The sequence below is a fragment of the Larus michahellis genome, chromosome 7 (genome assembly GCF_964199755.1).
Source record: "Larus michahellis chromosome 7, bLarMic1.1, whole genome shotgun sequence".
Lineage (NCBI taxonomy): Eukaryota > Metazoa > Chordata > Aves > Charadriiformes > Laridae > Larus > Larus michahellis.
This window is the reverse complement of record NC_133902.1, coordinates 60,455,724-60,476,352: the sequence shown is the minus strand read 5'-3', so window position 1 is coordinate 60,476,352 and position 20,629 is coordinate 60,455,724. Positions and strand designations below refer to the sequence as shown.

Below are 20,629 nucleotides of genomic sequence, written 5' to 3'. Positions count from 1 at the left end.
GCGAGGGGCGGGCGGGAGCCGTGAGGGGCGGTGGCGAGGGGCGGGCGGGCGCTGACGGCCCGTGGCGGGGCCCGGCCGGGGTGCGGGGGGCGCGCTGTGGTGCCGGGCGGGAGCGGCGCCCCGGGTGCCGTATCCCTCCCGGCCGAGGAGGCGGTGCCGCGGCGTGAGGGCACCGTGCGGGCAAGGGGAAGGGAGTAAAGGGAGAAAATGAACGCTCCGAGGAGTTGGTATTCGATTGACTGCTGTCCCATCTCACTCTGGTGCAAACCGGCGTCACCTCAGTCCGACCCCATCCAGGTCGCCCTGTCTTTATTCCTTTTCTTTGTTTTGTCATGGTTGTTCATCATAGACTTTTTAAATTACTGCTATAGGCCCAAAGTTTCCTTTGTGGTATTTTGCTTAGAATTTTTCTCGCTTGTATGCGTCTCAAGTTTTTTATTGATCTTTTTGGAATTTTATCATTGCTTTTGTTGATTGTTTTTTTTCCTTAATTTTCTTTTAGCTGGGTTTCCTACAGGATCTAAGGTTACACATTCAGCTCGTGTGTTTGGATGTATTCCTTCATGTGACAGAACTTTTGAACCCCCCAGGTGCTCTTGGCCACATTTGACGGCTCCTTCCCCCAGCTTTTATTACCAAGCACAATGCTGCGTGGTCTGGGACATCCCTTGGTCAGTTGGGGTGGGCTGTGCCGGCCGTGTCCCCTCACAGTTCCCTGTGTCCCCAGCCCATTGCCGGAGAGGGATGAGGAGCAGGAAAGGCTGTGACTCTGTGCAAGCGCTGCTCATCAATAATGAAAACATCTCTGTGTTATCAACACTGTTTTCAGCACAAATCCAAAACATAGCTCCATAGCAGCTACTGTGAAGAAAATTAACTCTACCCCAGCCAAAACCAGCACACTTAGTAGTGAAAGACAAAAAGGCACATGCCATTGGGGAAACACTTTGGAGACAAAGTAAAATGCATTCCTTTGTCAGGAAACACTGCTGAAGATTTGAAGATACAGGTGTTAGCACACGTGCCTTGTGGGAGGTTGGCTGAAAGTACAAGTATTTCTAACTTACGTTAGCTTACGGTATTGCTAGATTCTGTTTCAGTAACATACGGTAGAAGAAATCATAAAATTTGGCATTTCCGTGAATCTGTCAGTGATTGTAATCTTTTGTGTTAAGATAATGGTACCTCCAGGTCCCCAGGCATTATGTATGATGGTGGGCAGGTAGAGTAGAAGGTAGTTCCCACTCCATTCCTACTCTGTCCCTAACCAGACAAGGCAAAAAAAGGTGTGTGTGTGCATGTGCATTTGTGTGCCTACGTATGCATGTGTGCTGGGAGGGAGAACAGAAAGCAGTATCAGAGTACTACCAACACTTGCTATTTTATTGTGTTGCAATACTCGGCGGCTTAGAAAGACAGCTGTGAAAGCATTGCTCACAGTTCCCTGACGCACGCAAAACCAACCTGAGTCAGAGAGCAACATCTGCATATATTGTGATGAGACTCTGTGAATTTTATCTGCAAGCAGTTGCTGAAACCATAACACATAATGCCAAAGAGATTTTTCTAGAATGCTGTAAACATGTTCTGCTTTGCTGTGCCAGAGCATTTAATCACAAAAATTAGCTCTTTTAGAGATTCTGAAAGCAAAACATGAAAGAAGAAAAAATCATTAGTCTCATGCTTTATTTGGGATTTTCTTATTCTTGGATCTCAACAATTAAAACCAAAAAAGGAGACAGAGAATGTAAAAATAGGATGTGATTAAGTGAAATCAGAAGAATCAGAAATGAAGTAGAAAAAGTAGAAGAGAACATGGTGTAAGGAACCAGTAGGGATTTAGAGCACAACAGCTCTTTTATGGATGACTACTGTTGGCTGGGATTTTTAGAGCAGAAAAAGTCTAAACCAAGGCATCCAGTCCAAACCAGATCAATTTGATGTTTTAGTTCTGTGTGTATGAGGCAGGAAATAGCTTTGAAATGCAGCAATTTCCTCCCTAGAAAAGCAACTTACTTTGCAAATATTAAAGCCAATAGTACTGCATGTCTCTGCCAATAAGTATTTTAGCTTCAAATGGATGACAACTATTTGGATTGGGGAAAGAAATTCTTTCTGATAAAACAATATGAAGGAGAGATAAGAAAAGAAACTTTTTGAAGTATTTGTTCAGTAGTAAGGGGTTTTCATATTAGTGTTACAGAGAAATATTTCTTATCAGCAGAGAAATATTGATTTTTCAGTTTATTTACATGAACTTGGGTATGCTAACCTCCTCATATCAGAGCTGAATGATTCAGGAGCTTTTCCTTAATACAACGTTTATTTTCTCTCCATCTGCTAATAGCAATGACAAATTAACCAAAGTCAGTATCTCTTTACACTGGTTAGGTATCGGAAGTTTTCTTTTTTTTTATTTGCATGCTAGTCACTATTAGGTATTGTCTCCAGGTTTCAGTCCTAGAAGTTGAAGCATGCAATAGCAAACGTATTAAATCCTTATATCATTCCTTCTCCCAGCAGCAGCATAGTTCTCAGGCAGACATTGTAACAGAGCCGTGAGCTTACGTATTTCATTATTGACATGTTTTGGAAAGTTGTGGTGGTGATTCCCATCTGTGGTGCTTTCATTTCAAATTTAAGGCCCCATTAGAATTTACCTACTCAGATCAGACAGAACCCTCCCCAGTGGATAGTTTCTGTAAATAGCTGTTATTTTAATGTGCTGACACAGCCTACTTAACTTTTTTGGGAGTGGGCCTAGAATTCACATAGGAAAAGGAGGTATCTCGGAGATGCTGCTGAATCTGCTAGCAGGATAAGGAAGAAATAGATCTGAAAAAAAGCGAGAGTGAGAAAATTAAAATAAATAAAGCACAGAGGGGCAGTCTGGGGGCAGACACAGAATTTTAACAATGATAAAGAGACTAGTCATAGGAAATTTTTTTGAGCGGTGCTCGTAGTGCTCTGGAATGCTTTCACCTTTGGTGAGAATTCCTCCTTTAGAATCTACATTCTACAGGCAAGTTACTACCTGATTGCAAAGTTTGAAAAGTCACTTGGCAGAAACAAGAATCAACATGTTTCCGAGCAGACTGTCTGATTACTCGATCTGATCTAGCTAATAGTTGTTAGCATAATTATACATCATGCATAATCCACATCTAAAACAAGCACTTCAGCACACAGGCATATGGAATATCTTCCTCATGTATCATGTTTTAATTCATATATCTGTGTTGTTAAATCTGTTGCTCATGAGACTGCAGTATTTTCCTTTATCCACCTTATCTCCATTATTGCTCATTTCCAAATGTCAGAATTAGTAATTTGCGGCTACTGATATAAACCAATACTGTTTTTACACCTGGTAATTGAATGTGAAATACTATTGCTGTTTTCTAAAGCTCAGTTACAGATAGGAAATATATTTTTCAACTGAGTCAATATAGCTATTTTTAAATGCTACAGGAGCATGATGGAGACAACAAATATTCTGGTGCAGGTATATGACTTATTTTTTATTAATCCATGCTTTACATTTTTTTTTCCCCATGTCCTGGGTTTTTAGTTCAGCATAAAGTTAATAATGTTGCAAAGAACGTTCTTGTTAAGTATTTAAAGCATGGAGAAGAACAATTAGTGAAGGCAGCCATATGTTCAGTGATTTTTATATTGATATGATTGTTCACTAGAGCGTATATTATGCATCTGACAAAATCTGTAGGAAGCCTGCCTTCACATCTGTAAAGCTCTTTATTCCAGGAAACCTGAGAAGTTCAAGTCCTGGTTCTGTTCTGGATGCCAGAGAAAAAGAAGCATCCGAGCACTGTATGGTAGTGCTGGAAGGTAAAGGGGAATACCATTAAGGAGAAGATATACCATACTGTATATCTTATTATAACCATAATTTTTGGTTACAGAATCAAACTTTTTTGACAGAATGACTAGAAGGATATCCCTTTGTCATCATGTGTTTTATCCACCTAAGTGTCCTTGTTAAAAAAAAATAATTACTGAGTAGTGGAATAAGTGAATCAATTCTAAAGAATAAAATTGCAACACACTGAGCTGTATGGAAGCCCTTACACAGATTTAACTATTTCTGTCCTATCATAACAGCAACACTTGTTTCTTCAAAGGTTAAACATGAGAATTCACTGTATTTTGTGGCTGTTGATCATGGTTTTGGACCTTCACCCTCAGAAAACAGCTTAAGGGTGGAAAGCAAAATATTTGTTAGTATCTTGCAGGTTTTAGATGTCATGTGATATTGAACTCCTTGGAGCTAGTCAAATACAAACTACTTGTCAGCCTATCTATTTTTCTGACCAGGTATACAAAAGTAGCTTTTTGCATTAGAGTGACTAGCCACCAGAGGGCATGTGATATTCAGTAATTTAATGGTAATCCTTTACCATACATAATTTCATGCCGGACCTGGTTGTAAACAAGAAATTTACCTTTTTCGTGGTGGGTAGAAAGTGATTCACATTCTCCAGTAACTGCCATTGGAATAGCAGCTTTCTGAAGCAGTAGCCCCTTGGAAGCCCATCAAGAAGCTGAAAAATGGAGGGCAAGAATTGCCCCGGTCTTGTTTGGCTCGTTATCATTTATAGCTGGGCTGGGATAACATTGTAGTAGTAATAGGGCTAAAATGTAATTGCTGTGTTTACCTAGAGGAATAAAAATGAAAGCTAAACAAGAGGAAAATGTCGTAAGTGATAGTCTTTGCAGAATGTCATTAAAATGATACAAAGGTGCTAAAATTGAATAATCAGTTTTAGTATACCCATTTTTCTTCTGTTTGTGTTGTTACGATAGTTACAGTGAGGTTCATCTTGCGAGCTGGATCGCAGTCCTTCCTTATTTGAATGTACAGGTCAAGGTTGAGGATGAGCGAACTGCAGGTCTCCTCTCTCGTTGCTACCCAATTGGCTTTTCCAGAGGCAATGTGCGAGCGGGTTAGTCCTTCTGCCTTGTGAGCTGCCAGTCACTCAGAAGAAAACGAAGAGGAAACAGACACAAGGATTCCTCCCTTTCCCCCATCAGACTACAGAGTAGGATCAGCATGTATGGGGCAGTAATACATATTATGGTATATAAATAATATGTGTTGCAGGCTGTGGAAACAGAAGTCTTGGGGAAGCACGTCCTCCTTGTGGTCTTGTTTACATGCTGCTTGGAAGGTGCAGGAAGTGATTTGTCTGTACTGCGTTAGCAAGGAAACAAAAAGTATTTCATACTCTCATAAACGTAACTGTACAGATAAACTGCCACTAGGTGGTGGTCAGGAAGCAGAGGATTTTAGCACTGGTAGGACCAACAGAGCTGGCAAGCTGGAATGAGCTTTCTCAACCCACAGGCTTTGTAAACTACAAGACTGATACCCCTGTGCGTCACCAGGGTAGTGTCATGCTAGTTGAAGAGAAATCGTCTTAGTACGTTTGTCCCCATAGCAGGATAGCAGCTATAGTGCTATAGGGAGTTTGTCCCTATAGCCCTATAATTTCCAACCAGTTTGTCGCTGTAGCATTATAGCAGGACAGTCCTACCTGCACACCACCACCTGCACCATCGGAGCAAACAGGCTTTATGGTCTTGCTTGTTAACTGCTGCCACATCTAGCACGTTATTTGAAAACTACTTAGATTAGGGAAGACAATCACTGAGGCAAAAAAAAGTGCAAGGCAGCTACATCTGCAAAAAATACATGGAGACACCTAGCGAGCGTCTTCAGAGTGACTGGCTTTTTTGTGCAATGTGTTAAGTCAGTAGACTCTGTTGAAGACTATATACTTAGGTTTCATATAATTTCAACCTTGTTCAAACAAACGGACTTGGAAATTTACTTGTGTTATATGGGAAAAGTTTAAAAAAACAGCCGAGAGTGGGCTTGCTTAGTCTTTTACAAGCTTCATTGTCACAATTTGTAATGGTAGCCAGTTGAACAGGATGGATGTTGCGGAGAGTTACAGTCACATGAAAGGAGCAGGGTTATAACAGAATTTCCTTTGTAGCCCTTGGTATGTCAGGCATGAGCAGGGATAACATACCTACAAAATTTAAAAGATTTTTTCTTTTTTATTTATTTCCAATGTTTGAATGTTTAATAATGTTTCAAGGTGTTCAAGGCCAGGTTGGACGGGGCTTGAAGCAACCTGGGCTGGTGGGAGGTGTCCCTGCCCAGGGCAGGGGGGGGACTGGGTGGGCTTTAGGGTCCCTTCCAACACAAACCAACCTATGAGTATCGGCAAGCTAGACAAATTCAAAGCGAATGCCTTTTTGACAATTGATGAATGGCCTTATGCCTGTTTCATTGTATGGGTTTATAACCCTGTGCAGTATTTGAAATTAGATAAATCCTCTTCTAAAACATCATGGTGGGTGAGTGACAGCTTTAAAGAGGATGTGGATCTATAGGAGTGCTGGAGAATTTACAGCCAAACTGAAGGAATGTATATTTTGCTCTCTTATTAAGCAGTCATATACAAGGATTGACTTTTGGGCAGAGGGGAGATTGTCAATAGTAGTAATTCAGCATTTCATGTGATAATGGTGATCTCAGTTTCCTGTGTGTCTCTGGCCATTCTGGGGATGCACTGGCAGATTCTGGCTTTACTTAACTATTTGAATAATTTTAGGACATAGTTAAATGAACTGTGCTACAATGCAGTGACTTGATTATAAGACTTTTGTAATGAGCTGGAGGCCTTTTGTATTTAGTCCTAATGGAGATCAATCTCTTCTCATAGTGTGTGCTTACTTTGTGCCGATGGACAGGTAGATAGTTGATTTCACGCTCTTCCTAGTCAAGAAAAATGAACCCACATATTATTTTACGAACTAGCTGGAAATTACCCCATTAAATACCCCGCTGCTTGTGTTATTCTTTTACGCATAATTCATATAAAGTAGAACAGACTACAAGGTGATATTTAGTATAAAAAACGGTATGCATAAAGATACTTACTAATATTTAGGGTGCCCTGAAGCAGTGAGGAGATGCAGTGCCTGAGATGATTGGCCTGCCCTAGGACTCAGGCTGGACAACTTCATGGCTAAGGTCAGCGAACCCTCACAAGCTGACCCAGCCCTTTGCGTCAGTGGAAATGCTACTGCTGTAGTCTCCCAAAGGGAATACCTGCTTTGCTTCTTACAGCACTATCAATCTCTATAAGCACAAAAAAAAAAAAGTTGAACTTTGTTTCTTCCTGTGGCAGGATAGTGCACTTTGCACAAGCCGCCTGCAGGCAGTTGAACCAGACGGCTCTTGTGACCTTCCTTGTTATTAGCTGCTGCACACCCATTAAATTCTTTTATAACCACTTTTATTCCCTAGACTAACCACAGAGGCAAGAACTTTCTATTTTTGCAATGTAATAGCATAGCTCGCCAGTGAACACTGCCTTACTGTGTACTTTTCCTGGCCTGTGTTCAAAAGGGGTGTGATCAACACCTGCAATTTCATCTCTCCATGTTAACTGGTCTGCCCTCGCTCTGTGGTAGCGCTCCCCATATCTTTAAAGAAAGCGTAGGAGTTGAATCAACTTTTCATGCAGTTTGAGCAGAAAGAAATGCTTTGAACATATAAAGAGGACCAAAACCTTAATATTATGTATGAATGCCCATGTTTAGCAATGGAATGGGCAGTTAACGATGACGGTAACCGGGCCTAGTGGGAGGTGTCCCTGCCCATGGCAGGGGGGTTAGAACTACATGATCTTTAAGGTCCCTTCCAACCTGAACCATTCTATGATTCTATGGTATCTCGGAAGAAGCTGTTGCATTGTCTTTTTAAAACTCCATAAAGTACTCCTGTTCAGATACTTTTTCTTGTCCTCACATCCCCCTCTAAAGCTTGCCTACAGATGTGATTGATTCCTCAATATTCTTTTTCAATTTTACCTTTTTTTTTAAGCTCACGAGGTTCCACTGACAAGAGAAACTGTTGTCTGAATAACAATTCCTTGCATAAGCCAACATGTCACTGAAGATTCAACGTGCAGATTCATAGTATTCTCATTGGCAAAGTATTTTAGCACAGATCATCATCATCATCATTCTTTGAATTACTAAATCCTTTTGCTATGGGGAAAGAGCCTGTTTTAAAATACTTACAGCAACAGACTTTACTCATTTAAATAGAAATAGGGATAAAAAATGTTTATCTTTTTGTGCATGATATTACTTTTTAATTGTTTTCTAACATCTGTATGAAGTTTTGTATTAAATGCCTGTTGTAGTCTGAGGACATATATGTCCTATCAAGGATATACAGAAGTTGCCTTGAAATTTTTGAGTGTAAGCACATCTAGAATGACAAGAGGCTCAATCAACAACTTGAGTATTTACCCAGCTTCTTGGGTAGATTTTGCAGCCTCCACTGAATTCCACATTATTGAAGATACACATTTAACAAAAACTGAAGTAGACCTAAGCTTTAGTTCCCAAACCATGCCACCTGGGCCTTTGAGGTTATTGAATTCATATTAAGTGTTTTAACAAAGCGTATTGTCATGACAGTGTTTCCAGTTACACATATGAAGAGACAGACTGACAAGCAATACAAGGTACCAACACGTAACTGTAACCCATTTTCCGGCTCCGTCCCATAGTGTAAGACACACATACAACTATCCAACGTAACTGCGTTATCAGTCTGTTGTTTTTAAATTGCCCTTGTATTCTATGAGCCCCTCTGGCCAGACGATTACTTTCCTGAGTGAAAGCTGAAACCTACTAATGCCTTTAGAAAAATGAAATCAGTGGAAATTCAGGGTTTGTCTGAACTGAATGTTGTTGTTCGATATGCCTTTTCCTTCTCTCCTCAACTGTAATTATTCTCCTGTGTGGAATATACAAGTACTTCCCCCATTTTGCAGTTCTTCACTGAGCTCTGTCAAGTCTTGACCTTTGTGAAGAAACAAGTCAGCTCTTCCTCCTGCGCGTTCCTCTGTGGTGGGCAGTCGCACGTGTAGGTGACACAGTGGAGCGGAGCAGAGTGCCGAAGCAGTAACAGGTGGTGAAGGCTGCATCACAGTAAGTCTTTTGACTTGCTCTCATTAGAACAGTGTTTTGTTTCTCAGGCACAGATCCTCAGTCTTGCACATTAGGTTTCTGAGTCCAGCTTACTTTCCAGTGTTTATACTTCAGTTATTTTCATCTTTTTGCTTTTGAAGGATAACTAGTATAAATGAGGCCCAATTTTGTCCAACAACAAGAAACGTAGACAAATTCTAAATGGGTTGTGCTAGGTTGGAGGATGTGTCATACAGGAACTTCTTTCATAGCTTTTCTTTCTTTACTTCATTTATTTAAATACAGTTTTGTGTGAACTTGGTTCAGCAGAGCCTGCTGTTCTCTATCTAGAGGGGTATCTGGATATATAGTCCATCGTCTACGTGATGTACATTTGTATGTGTAGGATGGATGGTATATTATTCTGAATATACCTTTCCTAACCTTCATTTTAACAGCAAAACAATTGATATTAGACCTTGGTATCAACAGCACACGAGGCTTATTTTCTAACATAAACTCTATTGCAGAATCTGCCTTTAAGCAGAGGCTGTAGTGCAGAAGTAGCAAGTCAATTTAAAGCAGGAGGCACCTCACTCTTACATGAGACTGATCGGTATCAGTCAATGCTTTTTATAGAATAAGTAATGCATTCTAGTTGAGTTTGCTGATACAGTACACGTTTCTTATTTCTTATGTCCATTATTTTTTTAGAAAGTGATGCATCTGTATGGAACTCTGCATTTGGTCTCAGTCCAGATGTGAGTCATTGCATGGGAAATGCGAGCAATTCAGTCTGCTCTAAGCCTTGGAAGAATGAAAAAATATACTTTTCCAGTTATTTTTGGTTTTGTTTTTTTTTTTTTTTCTCTTTTCACCAGAAAGTTATACAGAGAATGTAACTGTTCCATAAGAGGGGGTAAAATGAAATTATGCTAAAATCTCACAAAGCATTAAGTTACTTTTTGAGTAAACTTATTAAACATGCAGAACTTAGACAAATGTAATGGATCCTTTCCCTTCAAACACCCTCCTTGACAACATGCAAGGCTAAGGGAAAAATAAAGTATGATTGGTTTTCTATATTTCAGCTCTTGATCTGTAGGTAGTTTACTTTCTAAAGACTTAAAGATCTGGCTTCTTTCATTGGAAAAATGCATGCTATTGCTTTTTGCCTACCATATATGCTCTAGCTGCTGAAATAGCTGATAGACTCTGAGCTGTAGCGCTGTGGGTGGTTTGTTTCTTTGTCTTGGCACTCCCTATTTTACAATGCTGCCATAAATGAAATTGTGCTCATGGCAGATTGAAATTGAAGTACACAAGTCTCCATGTTTTCTTCTCAAAATTGAGAACACAGGCTTTGGACAGCTAACGTTTACTCGGAGAAATAATCTATTCCAGATATTCTGCTGAAACTTGTACCTTGTTTGTGGAGACACAAACACCGTCCCACAAGGACTTGAGGAGGGGCTCGATGAAGCCAACTGCCAGTGCAGTAGTTGAGTAGTTGGTACATGCTCTACGTTTGCGTGATACTACTTCAGTTTTATTTATCTGTTGGGGTTTTTTTGTTTGTTTTTATCAATACGGTTTCAGAATAGATGGCTGGTGTGGAAAGCTCTATAGCTGATGGTGGATTTGATTGTCCTACACCAGGTTCACAAAACCCAATCAGAACTTTTTTCTGGGGTTAATCTAAAATTCCTCTAGAATATTCCGGTTACACATTTCAGGCGTACCTGATTAGGTTTTATGAAAATAGCACATCTAGGATGATTACACTAGCACGACTAATTATGATGTAATTATCAACTCTACTGTTAATTAAAATGCCATAAAGAAAGCTAAGTAAATGTTAAAAAAAAAATTTGATAGCCTGAAAAACCTAATAAGAGCAAAAAGAAAACTCCGTATTTTTTGAAAATACATGCGTTTTAAACTGATGAATGCCCTGTGAGTGGTACGCATCTAAATATGAAATATTTAGAATCTCAAATAAGGTAATGATATCTCTGGATAAAGGAACTTACAAAATACCACTTTGATGCTCATTGTGAGCAAACGAAGAACCTTGCTGCCGATTTCTGGCGTCCTTTGCAGACTGTGACTTCTCCCACCGATGCCATGTGCTTGGAGAGCTGGTTTTGATCTTGAAGGAACTGCCTCAGATGAGAAGCAAAAGTCATTCCATCACACAGTTGCTTCCTTGAAATGACTACTTCCCTCTTTTTTGGAGAGTTACTAGCAGAGTCACAGAAGCAATAACAGACTGTGCCCCTTTCAAGCCTATTATTTTGTTATCGGAAGCCAATTGAACCCTTCCCGGAATACTGGTAAGTGTATTTGGCTCAGAGCTCACCACCGTCAGTAGGTGACAGGCACCTCAGGGACTCCATGTTCTTCTGCGTACCAAAGCCTGCTCGGGACTCTGAAGGTAGCTAGAACAATGAGGAAAGATCAGTGGCAAAATTATTGTTAAAAGAAACTTAAAAGTCAAGCAAATGGAAACTATTTTCTATCTTAAAAGGAAAAACAACACCTTCTAGGAAAGAGAAGGCGCCACCCGCCGACTGCGGGCGCCCAGCAGACGCCGTGCTGCAGCCAGCGGGAGCCGCAGGGCTGCGGACCAGAGCTATCAGAACTCACCGCTTTCACTGCCCCTTCACCCCTTCGTTTCTTTTCCCTTTTACAGTCAGGGGGCTGACGTAGCCCAACCAATTAAGGAAAGTGAATTTGCTGTATAATCTAGACTTGGAGCAGTTCTGCTTACCTGTTCTCATTGCACTGACGCAGTCGGGATACTTGGAAACACTGAAAACAAAAGAAAAGTGCAACGATGGGGAACAATAATTACGATTACAGACAGTATAAAGTTAACAGACTCTACGGCATGACCAAACTATGGGACTTATAGTTACTTAAAATAATCAAAGATTTCTATTGTAAATAAAACCAAGCAGAATGTAGTCAAAATGGAGACTATAATGTCTATGAAAGCAAGATAATCTTAATTTTCTTGGGGAGAGCAAGGCGCAGAGTAGAGGAGTGATGGGAAGAAAACAGGACAGAGTTCTGAAGTATGTTGGACTGCCCATATCACAAGTAAAAATACTAGTCTAAGGAGTAACAGGAGGAAAGTGTGTAATTTCACACTTTGGTCTGCCAGCCTGACAAATTCAGAATGTATGCACTGAAGAAAGCTGGGAAAATGGCCCAAATATATTTAAACCTCCTTAAAAACATGCAATTAGGCTTCATATTCATGGCATTTGTTTCGAATATCACACACAGAAAATAAAAAACAATGAACAGGGAACAGCTTTCCATGGATGAGACTTCCATATTTATTGTTATTCCATGTGCATAGAAAATGGCAGTGAAGTTTCTTATGAAATAGGCAGGGAATGGGAGAGGTGGAGATATACTGGACTGGACTTTGTGCTTCAAAATTACACCAGTCGTTTTTAAAAGTAGTCTTTTTTTTTTCCCTTTTAAAATTGATAACATTTTCTTGGAATTTTTTTTGTGCACGATGTTTCAAATTCCTTTTAAAATGACACACTGCGTTACAAATGGATGGCACTTTAAACCAATGTGGCATTTCCATATTTACACCAACGAAAGAAATTTACATGACGGAATAGCATACAATCTTGACATTTAGTAATAGCAATAAAACAAGGGCATCCATTTTATTTTTTCTGTACAAACTATCAGAACAAGACTTTTATTCACATAAAAAAAAAATCAGCTTTAATTTGCTCTGACCTACACGCTTTCCAAATTCATTTTACTCAATTCTCAAACCTTTCATCACATCGCCCACACCCTCACCAGACTACATGAGCTACAAATAACTATACCTAACATCTAAACAGAGCAAAAAACCATCCCTTCCAGTTTTAATTCCTGACAATTCCTTACTCAAAAAAAAAAATAAAAAAAAATAACAAAATCTTCCTTGTTCCTTCTTTCATTTCACTTTCACGTTTCATAACCAAAACAGCAAACGAGGCCATTCCATTTCTTCCCAAGCAAGGTGAGAAGTACACTGTTGTTATTCCTCTTTGATGCTACACCCAGGAGTCGGGTGAACCCGGGTACTGTTCTGCTCTATAAGAAGATCGTCTGGTGGAATAAAAGTCTACATAATTTGTGGTTGATTTCAGTCCATATTGTGTTGTGTAATCTGAAGTAGCAGGAAAGTGAACTCGGTCGTCAAAATACGGGTCTTCATAGCTATGTGGGGACTGCAGGTACAATCTGTATGCGTCATAGTTTTTTCTGTTGGTGTCTTCTTGACTGTAGTACAGTTGCTGATGCTGTTGACAAAATGATAGAAAAATAAGCTTTCAAAATAGAATTAGCAGAGATAATATTTGTTTCTCAAACTTACACCCATTATACAGAACCTTTCCCTACAGGGCGTAGCTCTACCAATGATCATAGTAACATTTCGTTTCAAACCTCCATGAAATATTTTAAAATTTTTAAATTAAACTAAATGGAAAAACCTCTATGCCTGCCCCCGCGTCTCCTTCTGCATTCACTGGGAAGCTAGTAACTCCAAAAGTAGTGCTTTTAGAGCACAAGTAGAAAGTATGAAACCTGACCACACCTACCAAAAAAAAAAAGTCAGGTCAGAAAAGTGGTCTCAGATCCCACCACAAGAAGAACGTGCTAAAATATGCGACTATAGAAAGCAAGCCCAAAGGTGACAGAAGTACACAAGCAACTGTCAGTTCAAGGCCACTACAGCCAGTAAGTGACTACGCTGGAGCCCTGCTCTACAGAAAAGCACGCTGATGGTGCGAAGTACGCCCAGGCCGCCTCAGGTTCCATTAAACGCCGTCTATGTTGAGTTATCCATGTCATTTCAAAACAAAATTGTGGAGTCACCTGTAGTCGTCTATTTTGTTCTCTTGCTGGTGAGGAATAGGAACTGATGTAAATTGGTGACGGTTTGCTGGAACCTGTGAGGAAACAGTTTACGACATAAACTTCAGTCTTTATTCTTTGATCTATGTTTATTTGCTTCTGTTTTACCTAGAAGAAATCATATAGCACCCAAACAAGTCTGCAGATTTTAGCAGCTACTAATAATATAATATAACACAATAAAGGCAAGTTTTGTCCCTCAGCAGTAGTTAAATTGAAACAAAAAGGCTTTTTTGTGTTGTGTTGTTTGTTTTACAGATGAATAACCTTTAAAACAAGGAATTTCCTTCTCTTCAGTCACCGCCACCTCTATTGTTTTGCAACTTGTGTCAAATAGTAAGAAGGAAAAGGGAGATCAGGGAAAAGATGAAATCTTGGTATAATTTAATAATATCATATTATTATAATATACAACCACATGTTATTATTTATAACATAATATAATACGTAATGTGCATAATAAAACAATTTTGTGTAATATGATTTTAAATAAAAATTCCAAACACCTCTCACCTCCCAATACATAAACAGATCTTCTCTTATTCTGGTAATGTGTGCAATTTTGAAGAAAATAGCAGAGACGGATGAAAAACCTGCTCTGTTCCACATGCAATGAATATAATGAATAAAAATGGAAAACAACATTAAGTAGCAACAAAGCTGCTGATGCAACCGGCCATATCAGGATTGTATAAACTCCGCATATAAGGAATATTTACGTATTCCAGTTGAAAGTCCATCTAACTGATAACTTACCAGTATATATGTCTTTATGTGTAATGACATCGCCTTGGTTATTATAATACTGCATAGAAGGTTGCGTTCGATCATATTCAGAGCGGGGTTCTCTAATTCCTAACAAAGCCGGTGATGAGGACGTGCTGCCAACTGAAGAAACAGGAGAGATTGTCAGTCAGCCTTTCCCGCCCCGACCTCCTCTTTGTCCTCTCCCCTTCCTCCTCGAGGATCAACACGAGGGAGACGTGGGTCATGGACAGAACTGGTACGTACAGGCTTCTTCCTGCATGAAGAACCCCAGCGACAAAAGCTTTCACCGACGTACCACGGGATGACAATGCGAGACTTTAGTGGTGGAGCACTGCCCTATAGCGCCTACAACTGAAACAAGGGACCAGACCCACTTCTGTTTGCACATGACGTGATTTGTTTGCCTTTAGATGGTGATACTGCTGCTAATGTTTATGGGTTTATGACATTATACTTAAATAGAACGTTGTAGGGCACGGGACAAAGGACTCAGCCCTGCGTGTTGTGCTGTGGTGGCTGAGAGGAACTCTGGGCACGAAGGACAGGCCTGCTTTCCCTTCTCCCGACACAGCAGGTACACTTCTCGTAGGAAGCCAAACCCCTGCTCGAGTCCCTGTTTTTCAAGTCAACCATGTCATGAAGGAATGCGTGAGCACCGTTACCTTCATGTAAAGAAATAATTAAACAAGAGTATTGTAGGAACTGGTCTCTTATTTTATCAGTCATGGTAGATCGATATTTCTTGGTATTAACAGAGGTCTATTCACATAAAAAAGAAGAGTAAATTGGAAAAATAAAATGCTAAATGAAGACAACATACAAGGCTTCAGGTAGCTTTTGTATCGGCCTCCTCATGAAGATCTAAATCCTGGCACTGAAGGTGTTAAAGGAACAACAGCGAGAAACAAATGAGTCCAAAAAGTAAGATTTTTGTATTTGTCTTGCTCATCCTAATGGGACATTACATCATTGGGAATGAAAACAGGTTCCCTGCTATCGGTCTGCTGCTTTCTCTCAAGTGCCCCCGTTCTGTGAGGCTACAGCTACAACAGCAAGTCACACCGAGTTTTAGATAGAATTGGTAGCAAGCTGAGAAGCTGAGTTAAAAAACTGGGATGGCAGGTACCCCTTCAGTAAATCTCTACATTTCTTGACTGACCTGACTGTATGACAGGTGACATCTGTTGATTTGTTGTTGATAAAGAAGGATGTGACTTGAATCTCTCTCTCTCTAGTGTTGATACCGGGGTAATAAAGTGGCTTTGATTCCATCCATCCTGTGGCAAAAAGAAAAAAAAACATCAAAATAAATTGGTTTTCATTAAATTAGGAGTTTTTGCAGAACCGCTTTCCAGTGTAGGCCTATTTTGTAATTTACCTTTTTGTAAATGCTACGGAGATCTCGGTATTGCCATAACGTATTGAGTACCTGGGCAGCTGCCTTGACAACTTTCAGTGACGACCTAAGGCAGTAAAGAATATTACATTATTAGAAAACCACTTAATCCCACTTAAAAAGAACAACATTCCAGAGCTCCACAGTAGCCTAAACCTTGACGCTGCGGAGCATGCCAGGTCACCTCCCCAGGTGCCAGTAACCCATTCCTGCGCTGCGCCAGCGCGACAGAGCTGGGCCAGCAGCCGCGGCAAAGGGCCGGGGCAGAGCCCCATTCAGGCCCACAGCCATTTCCGTCGGCAGCCGAGGCTTTTTCTCCTCAGGTCACCCAGCTGAGGGATGGGGACAGAAGGGCTGAAATAGCTACTGTAATTTTCTGCAAGAATTAAAAATCATGAAAAGGAACATTCTTTTTAATGCATACCTGCGATACCCTGGTTTATGCAAGTCCCGCTGACACAGTTCGCAGCCGCCGTGTCGCTAAGGAGCAGCGCTGCTGACAAAACCATGGGCTCCATGTGCCTGCACCACTGCGGAGCTGTTGCACGTTCCTGCTCCTCGGTGCCCAGCTGCCCAGTTCTGAGCAGTTTTGTACCACTGAGCACAACACCTGGGCAAGCCCAGCCCCGAGCTGGGCTAACAAAGCCCTGGCACAAGGGCCGGCACAGCCAGACCCCAGTAAGTCCACAGAGAGCCGGGGCTCTCCGTCACCTGTTGCTTTGCAGCTCTGCTCCAGAAGATCCCACTGGCTGGGAAAACTGCTCGGTGGGGCAAGTTTCCCCTACAACCCACCGAACAGCCACGCTAGGTACCATTAATAGCTATTGCGATACATCCTGACAAAGGTGCCAACATATTCCGACTTTGAAAAGCTCTAAATATTCTATTAATCGTGTAGGTGTTTAAGAGAGGACAATTTTTTTTTAATAACATTTACAGAATCACAGAATGGTTTGGGTGGGAAGGGACCTTAAAGATCATCTAATTCCACCTGCTGCCCTGGGCAGGGACACCTCCCACCAGCCCAGGTTGCTCCAAGCCCCGGCCAACCTGGCCTTGAACCCCTCCAGGGATGGGGCAGCCACAGCTTCTCTGGGCAACCTGGGCCAGGGGCTCACCCCCCTCACAGCCAACAATTTCTGCCTCACATCTCATCTCAATCTCCCCTCTGTCAGTGTAAAACCCTTCCCCCTCGTCCCATGGCTCCCCTCCCTGCTCCAGAGTCCCTCCCCAGCTTTCCTGGAGCCCCTTGAGGGCCTGGCAGGGGCTGGAAGGTCTCCCCGGAGCCTTCTCTTCTCCAGGCTGAACCCCCCCAGCTCTCTCAGCCTGTCCCACAGCAGAGGGGCTCCAGCCCTCCCAGAGTCTCTGGAGCCTGCCGCTGGACCTGTTCCAACAGGTCCATGTCCTGCATTTAACCTGTGTAGGCCCCATCAATGCGATTACTGCATGTACCTGTAAAAGCCTCCAAAAGCTGTAGACAGAGAACAGGTAGAACGCGCTGGTACCGACTGCCCCCTCCTTTCCTTCCCAGCACCATTCAGACTCCGTTACCTGCTCAGATCAGGACCGCAAAAGCAGATCCCTGTTTTACTCAAAAAACCATTTCCCACATCCTTAAGCATTTTAAATGGAATAGAGAAACAGTTTAGGCGTGAACTGTGTTGCCTACTTGCCTGTCACCTCTTCCTTTCGTTATGTTCACCAGCTTTTCTATTCCTCCAGTATCAGCGAGGGCTTTGGCGTTTTCCATGTTCTTACTGGTGACCTCGTGCAGGGCACAGCAGATCGCTGCCACCGTCTCATCAGACAGGATGCTTGGACCGTTGCCTCCTGGCAGGCGATTAACCAGGTCTCGCATAGCATATTTACCTATAAAAACCCATCAACAGGACCCAGTGAAAAAAATACATTTTGGGAGTTAAGATTTGAAATTATAGAATTCATCACAAAACTGCATCTGAAAGCAATAAGATACAGAGGATCAAACCCACGGAAACCTTCCAAGAATTCACATTTTACACAGAGTCAAGAGGGACTAGAGATCAGGTTTTGAATTATTTTTGTTCCTTTTAGCTTAAAAGCTGTGAGAAGTTGCATTTTTGCATTATAACAGGAACGTTTGTAAACAGGAATTATTTGGGGAAAGCAGAATCATTCCAGGAAAAGTGTTACGCTATTTATTGGGATGGAAGGAGTGCTGCACATTCCTAGGCTTCATTTACGGGAAGGCTAAAGAAACCCTTACAGCAACTGGGATTTTTTTTTTCTTTCAGACACTCTGTTCACCGTATTCGTTACTGACAAGAGATCAGATCTCACTCCTTCCGATTTCAGTTACGGATGCGTGGGAATCATCACACTGCAGACAAGGGAAATGAACTGAAGCCAAGGTATTGCCTGTGCTGTTAATTGAATGATAAATTGACTTTGTTGAAGACGTGTGTTTATACATCAGTGCCTAACGAATAAACTTTACACAAAGCCATTAACTATCTATTTGCGTAACGTGCCCGAGGGGAAAAAAAAATCCAAACAGAAATTCTGCAAACTAAAGGAACAACTTCTCCAACACGCTGGGGAACGCCCCGGCAGCGCTGCGTGCAGCGGTACCCGCCACTGCGCGTCCTGCAGCAGGCTCCTCAACACACGCTTGCATGTACCCATTTATATTGGTATTTGTTGCACTCCCCAATCTCTTATTTTCTTCAGAGTTTAGACCATGTAAGCCCACTAATCCCTGCCCCTACCAATGGCAGTGAAGTTGCATAAAACAGATTAGTAGCATGGGGTAATTTATGACACGCTTTGTGTCTCAAAATATTTTATACAAAGATTAGTTTCGGAGTGTACCTGGAAAGCCAATAACCCTTTCATAGTTACGGCTTTGGCAGGGAGAGGGAACACCTGGAGGTAAATTCCTGAACTGAAAAGTTTTGCCAGGAAGGGAAAAAAAAAAATCCTGAAAAGAGAGTATCACCTGAGTATGACCTGTATAGGGCTGGTGCTATAGAACAGAATTTGCTTTTTACTAATTTCTTACACATGCGACCCCTACCCTGCAAGAAACCAAGTTCTGAACATCCAAGACAGAGAAGCTTCAGAAATATATAACAAAATTCTGTTCACCTGCGCTTATCTTTTTGAGAATAATGATACTCTCATCTGTATAAATAGTTGTTACGTACTTATCCCACTAGTCTACAACACAAAATGCTTCTGTAACAAAAATGAAACTTTTTAGATCATGACCTGTGTTAGGAGGGTTCATTTAGGGCACAGCAGTCTGGAGCCGAGGGTGAGGCATGTTCAACACTTGCCATAACAAACGGAGGAGATTCCTGATCAAGGTGGAAAATATGTTGTTTGGGTTTTTTTAAATGCTAGATGAGAAAGGCACAGATGAATGCTTAAAGCATTAAATATCAAAATTGCCAAAAGGGAAACGGTAAGTTTTTCTAGCAAGCGCTCTTGTTGATTAATTAATTCAGCAAAGACACATATACACTGCTCCATATCTGGGCTTTTGTGTAAATATGCTACTAGGAGAGGATTTCTTCCCTCTCTTCCTCTCCAGTACTGTTCAATAAAGTATTTACTGATGTGCTGGCGGCAGAGCTGTCCTGTCCTCTGAGGGTACGTGAGGGGCACTGAAACCCTCTGAGGAGGTCGCCATTTAGCTCCAAGGCAGTAGTTGTGTTTTCCACCAGATTTTGCAGTGGCAGTTTCCCGTCCAGAGCAGCCCAGCTGAGGTGACTTCCACCCACGGTAAAGAGATTGCCATGCACGACGCTAAAGACAAACTAAAATGTCACTATTACTCTGAAAAGCTACCGCTGCCAAAAAGATGAATTCCTGTGACACGACTGACAGGATCAGTGCGATCCCGCACACTATTTCTACTGGTGGAATCTCCCCCTGGCGCCACGCGGGTAACGGCGCGCTCTTCAGCGCAGGCTGTGCTCACCGATGAGCTCCTTGTTACGCACGTCCAACGCCATGTTCCTTAAGGCCGTGGCCACGGAGGAAACAACTCGGTCGTTGTCCATCCTCAGCAGCTCCACAAGGATGGGCAGCCCCTTCTCCTTCCTTACGGCAGCTCGGATGTACGCTGCGAACTACAGTAAAACTCTAGTTACTCACAGATCCACAGCAACTGAAATGATCTCTAACTAGATTGTAATTTTAAAGTATGTCAGAGGACATTTGCCAAAGAAAAGATGCCATGTTAGAAGTAGAATTACTGAACAGAAAGTTGGTCCCGTTCACCTCAAACCAGGACATTAAACGTATATCTTTTCTATTATTACAAAGGGTTGTCTCTTTGTTGTTTTCACTCATTCCTCTTACAAAGCAATGTTGAAAAAAGTGGTCTAATACCAGTGGACAAAAAAAATAGTGGACAAAATACCTTAATAGATGACAAATTACTGAAAAGGAAACACTGTTGGTTTTGTGGTTTTTGTTGTTGTTGTTTTTATAATGGTCATAAAATGAAAAAGTCTT

At 41.5% G+C, this 20,629-nt stretch overlaps 1 protein-coding gene across 5 annotated transcripts in view; it reads right to left on the bottom strand.

Moving 5' to 3' along the window:
• Positions 1–12,344: 12,344 nt before the first annotated feature.
• The window catches only part of PKP4 (plakophilin 4), an 85,025-nt gene continuing 76,740 nt past the window's right edge, over positions 12,345–20,629 (bottom strand). For all 5 annotated transcript variants that reach the window (XM_074593638.1, XM_074593637.1, XM_074593634.1 and 2 more), the window contains exons 16-22: positions 20,091–20,241; positions 17,800–17,995; positions 16,109–16,193; positions 15,890–16,007; positions 14,719–14,850; positions 13,924–13,997; positions 12,345–13,346 (exon numbers count right to left, since the gene is read on the bottom strand). In XM_074593638.1, coding sequence (XP_074449739.1) covers positions 13,098–13,346; positions 13,924–13,997; positions 14,719–14,850; positions 15,890–16,007; positions 16,109–16,193; positions 17,800–17,995; positions 20,091–20,241 — 1,005 coding nt within the window. In that variant the 3' untranslated portion in view covers positions 12,345–13,097. The remainder of the gene's footprint in view (positions 13,347–13,923; positions 13,998–14,718; positions 14,851–15,889; positions 16,008–16,108; positions 16,194–17,799; positions 17,996–20,090; positions 20,242–20,629) is intronic.